Raw genomic sequence first — 10814 nt, 5'->3', positions numbered from 1 at the left:
AGGTAAACTTAAAGATGTGTTAAGAAAACGTCATTCTAAACTTGTGCTTCGCCCTAACAACTGCTCTCGGTTTTATGTTTATTAAAAAATGAAAATGGCAATCTGCTCAGTAAAAGGTTGTGGTAATGATTTATTTTTCTTTTCTGTGGGTGCTATGTTAGCAGTGACGTCCCGTGGGGGTAGGCAGATTGAGCGTCGCTTGGGGGCGGCAGTTACTTGAAGGGCGGCAAACCGAGGAAAATCATTTGGTATATGTAGAAATAACTACCTAAACTGAGTACTTAATAACGAAAATATCGTTCCTTTCAAAAATTCATCTCACTGGTTGGAAACATAATGTATAAATTAGTTTAAAAGGTTTAACAGGACTTAATTTTTGTCAGTTTCGCGATGTATAGTTTACTTCTGTTGTCCTTCGACGTCCTTGGTGACCAGAAATGACACGAGCACGGATATTAAAAAATATTGTATAAAAAAATGGGGCGGCATTATGGCGCTGCCCAGGGGCGGCATTTTGTCTAGGGACGTCACTGTATGTTAGACTTATTGTTTCTGTTCTGGCAAAAGTTCACCCATTCCATTAATAAAACTATCAATTTGACACAAAAGTTCAAAGCCTGGGTTATTCTTCAAAATGTTTTCAAACTTTTCTTTAAGTTTACGGGGGAATATCTCTGTAATATGTATTGTAAATATGTAAATATAACGAAAATGTGCATCATCACTAGATTTTAGGTAAAATATTCAACAACCGGTGAGAATGGGTTAAAAATTGTAAATGCATATAATCCGGTCTCTAGTGATTAGGTACATACTTTAAAGAATAGGTACATGCGGCCAAAACTTGAATACAAACGATTATTTAGCGTTAATTAGGGTTTGTCTTTGCTTGTAAGGAGTGTGTTTACTGCAAATCGACTGTTATTTGTCGGCATCTTTGCATATTGTATAATCTAATCTTAACGACACGTGGATTATTACAAGTGTAATCGACGGTTTATAATGTATGGCAGACGGTGGGGTAGTAAAGTAATAAAAATATATCTGCGTTTGAATAAAACTATTCGCGTAACAAACTGCTTCCCGCATACGAAACCAGAAAAACGAACCGGACCCGGAAGCCCCTCCTTTTTGTGCGTGCCTGATGATGACTGTCCCAAAGTGTAGGTACATTTTTTCCGTACGGTTCTATCACTGCTATCTCCTCAAATTGGCAAGTCTCCGCCATCCGATAAAGTGTTGTCATGATCATTCACTTTATCCAATGCTACAATACCAATTTATTGAATTTTGATCATCTTATTTGAATCTCAAATTTGATTTTTTTTTATCCAACTGGAGAGTTTAATTAGATGCATTTGGAATCAAGTAAGACCGGCGTCGACTCGCTACAACTGCAGTACCGTGTGTCTGAGTTCTAAGGGATTTTTTCGAACAGAAGAAAATATAGTGTCTTCCCTATCTATTATTAAAGACAATGTTTTTAATTACTATTTAATTACCACATTTAAATAACATGCTAATTATATCTAATGGCCACCTGATGGGCAACGCACCAGTTGCGTTGGACGCAGCGTATGGGTTACAAGTTTTAATGATTTTTTGTGGCTCCGATAGGTACCCAAGACCTTAAGAATAGGTACTTTAATGGCGTCATTAGTAGGTAGACAAATAAGTGCTTTCTAAAAAGGCTTAAATGTATAGATACGATATATTATTATCATGTAGATTGTAGATACATTATTATTGCTTATTAAAGAAAGCATCCTCTCAATGAAATTTGGCTCTTAAAAAATTGGTAAATCCACCAGTATAAGTTGTCCGCTGAGTGGGGGTGCCACATGCTAACATTTTAACATATCATTTCATACTTTTTATATCTACTGAGATAAAATTAGTTCTAAATTCGAACACCTGACGATTTATGATCGTAAATACCTATAACTACATGTATCAGTTATTTACAATGCATTTTTTGAGTATTATAAATTATAATACAACTATTGTGATGAAGACGAGTAGTTATACATGTAATATTAGACAAATAGTTCATAGTCAATAACAGACCCGGATTTACTGTAGCACTCAAGGGGCTAAGGTCCAGGGCCCACAAATTGGTATAGACCTCGAGAAACCGTGCGAAACTCTTTATACTATTATTGAAAAGCAATTGCAAAAACTATGCTACCAGAAGAAATGTTTAGGTAGGTACCTACTATACACAAATTTGTACATAATTTTGCACTGTAGCTTTCAAATGGTACCTATGACATGAAAAAATCATTAATTTTGCACGCATCCGCCGAAACATTAGTGCTGAAGCGACTATGAGTGAATAATATTTAATATGTTGTTGAATGCTGCTTTAATTTGTTTTTAGGGGCCCCCTTATGTATTAGCGCAGAGATAAATCCAACCCTGGTCAATTTTGCCTTATTTCATAATGAAGTGTTAATCCCTATTTATGTACCTATCTATGATTATTATTTTGCACAATATTATCTCTGAATCATATTATCGATGAATATGAATGCCTCTAAACTCTAAACAGTCTAAACAATTCTAGAATAGTAGGTCTAGATAAGTTCTGGATTCAGGAGACGTAGACCGTAGCGGGTAACCTAATCAATAATAATTTTTCTCACCACCTTTTTATAAATGTCCACTGAACCAATTTTTACAATTTTATTTCTGTTGATTTCAGAATAATAGAGGCAGCCAAGATGGGCAGCAGTGAGGGTCAGACGTACTGTCTGCGATGGAACAACCACAAGACCAACCTGGTGGAGATCCTCGACATCCTCATCAAGATGGAGTACTATGTGGACTGCACGATAGTCGTCGATGACCACGTGCAGTTCAAAGCCCACCGGGTGATTTTAGCGGCCAATTCTCCATATTTTCAAACGATCCTGATGGATGTGCCAATGGACCACTGCAGTATTCTTTTCCCCGGAGTCAAGGAATTCGAAATGCGAGCTCTTTTAGAGTATATGTATACCGGAGAAGTGAACGTCACCCAATCGCAGATTCCGAGAATAATGAAAATAGCAGAGCAGCTGGAAGTCAAGGGATTGTTCGATATGACCGAGTTGAGGCAGAGGTTTAAGCAGGAGGAACCCGAAGGTGCGAGATCTCCTTCTGTCTGCGCGATGGCGGCCACTCAAAGCAGTTGCGGCACGTCTCCTCCGTCCATCTGGCCCCAGCTTCCAATGTCGAGACCTCCCGCGGCGTTGAGCGCATCCTACGAAGCTCCCGGAGATATGAATCCACTGAAAAGGAAAAAACTATCGAGCATTTCCAGCATGCTGATGTCTCGTGATACACCAATCCTTCGAAATGTTCTGGCGCAAACCAGTGCAGCGGATTCTTCACAACCGGCCGCGCTCGTTTGTCAACCGATTCCGAGAGCCGATCGCCTCCACTCTAATGGATCAGCTCATGATAACTATAAGGTGAGAAGCTTTTCATGTACTTATATATATATATAAAATAATACTTTCAATTATGCAATATGTTTCCAGAAGCCTGAAAGCTTGCAAAATCATCAATAAGTTTATTACAAAATGTTGGATACACCCTACCCTACCATGCCATCATACGAGTAAATGAATGAATGAATTACAAAATATCATTTGTTTTACTTGCTATTCTGTCATCATCAATAGTTTTAATTCAGAAGTCAGTTTGACAATAATAATTGTAATCAACAACACAATTTTTACAGACCCATAATACGGTATAATAATCGGTATAGTAATCCTCGTATAATTTTAACGTCCATTTTTAAAAGAGAACTACCTAACTATTATTTTTTAATTAATCTATTGCTGTCTGATTCCAGCATCAACGCATGGAAATGTCAGAAGAGGCCCATTCCCCATACACGGACAAGTCATTCGACGAAGACAGCATGAACCGTTCCCTGCACCCCTCTTCGCCCCCCCAGAATTTTCCCAGCGACCTCCGCTGCGGCATCGCGCCGTACGTCCCCCAACAGAAGCCTGAATGGAAGCGCTACAAACAGTACACGAGGAGCGACATCACGTCCGCCATCGAGTGCGTCAGACACGGAATGAGCGCTCTGCAAGCGTCCAGGAAATTTGGAGTGCCCTCGCGGACACTATACGACAAAGTCAAAAAACTGGGCATCACCACGAGCAGACCCATGAACCGGAGCATTAAAAGAGAGCCCAACGGTAGTCCGGCATCTCTGGGCGGAAGTTGGATGGGAGGCGGACACCCTCGGGACGATGAAGCCGTCCATCCTGCGGTGGGACTGCTGGACGCTGGACTTCTGCAGCAGGCCCTTGAGGGTCGCGCGGATCTCGGAGAGAGAGAAGCGCTGCACGCCATGGCGTTAGCCGCCGCCGCCCACGCCGCTGCAGCCGGACTGAGCCGCTCCCCGCCTCGCCCGCACAGTCCCGGCGTACTAAAATTTGTCCGACGGGCAAGTCCCAGCCCCCCGAGGCCCTCCCGACCCAATGGATTACACCCAGAAGAGCCTGACGACGAGAACCATGTGGAAGATCTATCAGTTGGCCGCAAACACGACCCTGACCCGCCGGGAGTGATCGTTCAACCCATGAATCAAGTGTCGGCCATCATCAAGAAGGAAGACGCCCTCCGGGAATATCAGGAAGATGCTCGGAGAGGGCTGTCCATCGACTGCGGTGATAGGGACTGAGTAGACTAAACGATGAGATGTTCCAACAGAGCTTTGATGAGAAATGCCAATTTTCTCTATGTACAAACAATCATTATACAGTAATTTCAAGGCGAATGAATACAACAAATTGATATCGCCAATATCTTGTCATATAATGAAAATATCTAAATTTTAAAAATGTATCATCTACTTACATTCTACATGCAAGATATGGCTAAATATGCATGTTATAAATTTAATATAAAATACAATCCCAAGATTTCAGGTACAAATTCTTTCACTGTCAAAAGTTACTTCAATTTTGATTGTCTGAACGTAGAGGTAGATGACATTTATGACCCTTAAGCATTAGCTCGTCTGCCGGTTTATTATAACACTTAACAGGAGTTAGCCTCTAGCTCAGACGAGTAATGACTTAACGGCGACAAAGCTAAAAGTTCTATGTGCTCATATAGCAGACTGAGGATTCAGTGCAATATTACGAGAGAGAGAGAGAGAGAGAAAGAGAAAATAAAACACATCCCGTACTATATTTTGTTATCGACTCTAGAGTCTAAGTAGTTTGATCGGATTTATTATAATATAGTGTAGACGTAGATTAAACAATTCCTGTTGATTTTTTCTCATATCCTATATTCTCTTACACTAAGTCCAAAGGGATTTTTGACATTTTAAAAAAAGACTTATGTAAAACTTTCAAATGAAGTATATTTAATATTCACTTGTAACTCGATCCAAATTAAACTCACCTAAGATATTTTTCCCCATTTAGCATCTCAAGTACTTACTGCAAATGGAAATTATATGCAATTGCAAAAAATGTTTTCAAGTATAGAGATATAAAATGTTCGTTACTCAATTCATTAGTTCCATGTAGTGGTTCGAAATCGTGTCCCGAAATTTGTACGTATGCAGTTTGCCAAATCATACTTCACCGTGAAATATAATATGGTCATATATTAAAGACCGTCCTACCTCTTTGTCGTATAGTACTCAGATAAAATTCATGTCTAAATAAAACGTGGTTCTTGTCTGTTTACAGGAAGCTAGCGGCAAACAAATTTTGAAAATAGCCGATATACTGGATTATTTGTTAAGTTAGGTTTTCATTCTTGAATTCAAATAATGATGGCGTTATTATCAGATATTTGAAACCAATCAATATCAAATTTAATGCTCATATCGAATCTAATAAAATTGGAACATTATTGTCTGCAATGCTCCACAAACAACGTGTAATTTTTTATCTCTTTCCGATAAGAAAGCTCATGGCAAACTGTGCTATGGTGAAATGTAATACGTACAATTTACATGTATCTGTTCGAAATACCCACATTAATTGAAAAAAAACAAGAAAATTTGACCCAGCCACTAAATTTTAAAGTTATAAGAATGGATAACCGTTAAAACAATATGTCAAAAATTCCCTAGGATGTTGAGAAGCGAAACAATAAGACTGATAAGTAACTATATATTATTATTATTATATATATATATATCGATAATTTAATATTTTAGATAAGTAACGTTTTTGATTGTAAGTTTGTAATAATAAATGTTAGCAAAAAAACCTTTGGGACATTCGCAACAGACTGACTCGTCCTTATTATTCTACAAATTAGATTTACGAGTGTTTGACGAAACACCACCGCGGGGAACAAATTGTATTTTTATTATTTATATAATTCGAAACTTTGAAATGAATTGACGATTGAATTGTTTTGCAATATCTTAATAATATGATAATGTCGTTTAGCCTGGGACCATCAGAGTGTCATCAGATAATGTTCGGGTTGTCATGAAGGGCGGAGCTAGTTAGGTAAGGTTAGCTTTAACATGTAAACATCCGGTGTCTATGGTTTAAGATGTCTCAGTATATATTTGTCTATGGTATGTGTACAATGTTTGAATGGTTTTATCGAAGATTAAAAATTAATAATCCATCTGTAATAATTGAACAGCATAATATCTAAATAAAACTGAGCAAATCCAGTTCTGCTTTCTCAAGTGATAATAGGTTGATAGCTGTAATAATTATTGGCTGACATTTCTGCTAGTAACTTATAAATTGTTTTACAAAATTTGTATAACTTTTTTGGTCTTTACTAAAAATGTAATATATTTTTTTTATATTCATGAAACCTATGATTGCCTTCCTTGTAAGATATAAGATTTGATACTTATTTCACATTCCCTTTATTGTGTTATACCTAAACTATATATAAGCAATTATTGAAAACACATAATAATTTTTTTACCCGTAATATCCATTATATACCTAAAAATGGTTCTTAGACTATTATTTAGAAGTTATGCTCTCCAATTATTATCATTTACGTATAAAATACATTTAATAATATATTTGGTCTAGATCTGTGTGAAATTTTTGTATTTGCATTTTGGTCCGTCAAATATTTCTATTTCTGATATGCCTTTCAGCGTGTCAGATAACAATGTCAGCTTTACACGATAGAATAATGATTTTAGATACAAACTAGTTAATATTTATATTATTTATCTGAAGAAAATGATCTATATATAATGCAGAGATGAGACTGTTTATATGAAAAGGTATTATGTATATTATTTAACAATTTCATTAAAACTACCAATTATTCATAATATTCATTAAAAAATATTTGAAGATAGAGAACAATAGCTTTTCTTTTATGTCTACAATAGATATCTATACAAAACAGATAATCACAGAAACGTGTCATATAAAGTTGTGACGTGTATCTTTGGTTCTAACCATTACGTATTTGAATCAAATGTCATTAACAACCGTTTGCTGGCGAGACTATTTAATTATTGATAATATGACTTAAAAATGTAAATTATTGTTTTCACGTAAAGACTTTGTATATTTAATTCTAAATGTTGATGTTAATTGAACGGTATTTCACAAGGAATAGTAGTTTGTCATTCATTCAATCGATGATCGAACTGGGTATTCTTTCCACTTGTTTCAACCCTAGGACTTGAATATAATTATTGGTTGTTTTAAACAATCTGTCAAAATTACTCCCAATTGTAGGGGGATATTTCCCCTTCTTGCAATGGAAATACGAAATACATACTTTTACAATATTACCTACTAACTTTAACAGTCGCATTATCAACATTAATTAATAATTCAGTGGATACATAATAAAATAGATAGGTGCATGAATATTATGACAGGTTTCAGTTTATATAGTATGTTTGTTTAAAATGTTATCGGAGCCACTTTTCATATTGAACTGCACTCATCTTTATGCATGAATGGATCAATCAGGGAAAGAAAATTGGATAACTGAAAGTAGTTAAAGTTTTTCAGCTGGAAAAAAGTGTCGCAGTCTCGAGAGTACCTGTCGGCACTTGGTCTTATTTTTAAAATGTAAGAGTGTGAAATAATATTGAAAAAGACAGACAAAATGATAAATAAATTGATCTTGCACTGTGTTCTTATGGTGTTAGGGTTTGGAATTTTGCACTCCGTGTTGAAGTATGTTGATCGTGTATCTTGGCACAGTACGGGGTAAGATTAGGGTTGAAAAAAACCTGAGCAGCCATTTTGTCCCATCTTTCTATTAGTGTCCGCACTTGCAGGTTTTCTCACACAGCTGTGATTTGAATAGACTGATTACTTATGCATTATCACTCGTTACCTCACAATAGACTGAACGTGTACTTTACGTGTTTTCTCGTATTTTTGCAGCCGTCGCAGTGTGATGGGGATATTGTTTTTTTTTGGAGCCCCTCACTCTTCGTCGGCAGATATTCTAGTCCATTCATCATGCCTGTATTAATATTACAAAAGTTCTGACAGTTTTCACGGTTTGGTATACATCAATAGTCGTTAATTTACCAACGTAATGTTATGCATTTATAAAATAGTGTCATTTTCATGAAGCCGAGTTACTTAATTGGCATTAAAGTTTTATCTCTTCTTTAATAGATAGATACCTATCATCATTAATAATGCAGTACCATCTTACTTAACTCACTTTTGATAATCATGTTAGTATTTGTGTTTATCTACATCTATCTACACATGTAATTATTATCAGAAAAAAATGCTTTTTAAACCATAACTATTTTTTGTATCTACATAATATTATTACATGTAGACATTACGATAGTTTAACAACTAATCCAGTGTTCAAACATAAGATATATTATTGTACAAGTTAATTTTGTTGTTGTTGTTGTTGTTTTGCCACAGTGAAACCAGTTAAATTAAACTATGAGTCAAAAAACCTAAAATAGTATTGAATGCGACTTACGATAGTTCTGTGTTTAATTGACGATATGTATTCTATCTTCGCAGGAGAGATTAATTCAAACGTTATTGAGACAACAATGTATCTCTGTCTATGCTTGCATAAATTTTTCAAAGGTTTTACAAACAGAATGGGCAATTCATAGATCATTTCTGGACCTGAAAGTATAAGTGCCTTTAATTGAAGAACGCAGCCTTTTCAATCACTGTTCTCGTTGGCTATTTGTTTAGTCGACAATGGCAAATGCATTTTAAATGAGATACTTTCATTTTTTGGCATGACTAAAAAGGTTACGTTTTTCATTTATAGTACTTAGGACTAAGATTTTTTTAGATACCTTGTTGAATCTATAAATGCATAACGCGATTTAGGTATTAATTTTTTTCTGTATCACCTGTATTTTGAAAGATTATTACAAAATAATCTTTATATATACATTTAATGCCATGTCACACTATTATTATAATAATTTGCCTCATCCCGTCAAAAACTCACCAAACGTAAATTAACATCGTTTTGACATAATATTATGTTAGTTTTTGGGTTTTACATAAAAACGTTTTTTAGACATTTAATATTCTTTTCTGATTATAGAGACGACATTGTGAATGATTTTATTTAGATTTTGAACTAAAGTTGAGTAAAAATACACTACATATTTGGTGAGTTTTTGCTAGAAAATAAAAAAAGTGTTTTTATATTATATAAATTCATTCCCTATCAATAAATAGGTATTATTGAAGTCTAATGCCACTTTTATCAAACAATATCAAGTTGAATTTAAAAAAAACTTGGCACACTTGACCTATCTATTGATAATCATTACATTATTTGACAATGTACTACTTGCATGCTGTCTCTTTCTTATATGTGTTAATAGTATTATTCAGATAGAAAGAGCAAGTGAGTTACGTGCAGTCGAAATGTATATCAATAAAAATGGCTCTACTTCTTTCTACATCCGTTTCTATGTGCTGAGACTGATGTAGATATCTTTACTATGGTATTTTTACAATTCGCTCAAATCCTTTTTGAAGAGGAGCTTTTTCATGTTAATTTTTAAATATTTTAAATCAGCCAAGTTTTATTCAACTCATTAGATAAATCTCATTTTAATAATTATTAATTTGCATCAAGCGTGCTTGCGTGTGAAGTATTAAATCAATTTTACACTATTAATGTTTTCTATGCAACCTGATTGTACGCATGTTAATATTATGTATCTCATTGTCAAATGGTACTGTATCAATTTTGTTCCTGTTAAAACACTGAGCTTAATCCCACCGCGCTACATTGAGGTATATATTATATTTCTGGACGGTACGATTCGTGAAGTTTTCGAGTCATTATGTTTTTACCTTAGAAGTGAATGTATATTGAATTCAGTAATGACAACACTAAACAAATTAAATCAAATATACTAAAATGAATTAGGAATATTATTATTGTTGTAGAAGTAGCGTGGGATTTTTAAGCTCTTTGCTGTTAAATGTTTTAAATACCTCTCGGAAATATTCAAATGTTTATTTACTTCATGTATAAAATAAGTATTGTCTCCTTTCGGCAAAAACAAACCAAATGTAAATAACAATCGTTCTGATTCTGTTTAAATTTTGATTATTTGGAACAAAGGAATAAGATATTGTACAGCATTTGTTCCCAAAGCACAAAAGAATCAAAGTGTATGCAGTTAAAACTTTTTTTTATGTTTGTTTTTCCTTCTGTGATTAATTGTTTTTATCTGAAGTGAAATAACCCATTAAATCAATATCTCAAAAGGGGAACTGGTAAGCCCATGTTACGTGTTTGAAAAGCGATGTTGAACATTTGGCGAGATCTTACCGGAAGGAGACGATATTATGATGTCAACTAAAATCATA

At 34.9% G+C, this 10814-nt stretch overlaps 1 protein-coding gene across 1 annotated transcript; it reads left to right on the top strand.

The window, feature by feature from the left end:
• The first annotated feature begins 2723 nt into the window (after nt 1-2723).
• Nucleotides 2724-4687, top strand: rib (BTB/POZ domain-containing protein ribbon). The gene is made up of 2 exons (XM_085958601.1): nt 2724-3455; nt 3845-4687. Exons 1-2 carry the CDS (start codon nt 2724-2726, stop codon nt 4685-4687), a joined length of 1575 nt encoding a protein of 524 aa, XP_085814727.1.
• The last annotated feature ends 6127 nt before the right edge of the window (nt 4688-10814 follow it).

Source organism: Rhyacophila brunnea, unplaced genomic scaffold (assembly GCF_057557595.1).
Source record: "Rhyacophila brunnea isolate RB1 unplaced genomic scaffold, BYU_Rbru_1.0 scaffold_8, whole genome shotgun sequence".
In the NCBI taxonomy this organism is placed as follows: Eukaryota; Metazoa; Arthropoda; class Insecta; order Trichoptera; family Rhyacophilidae; genus Rhyacophila; species Rhyacophila brunnea.
Note: the sequence above shows the minus strand (reverse complement) of the source record. Positions and strands in the feature narration are given on the sequence as shown.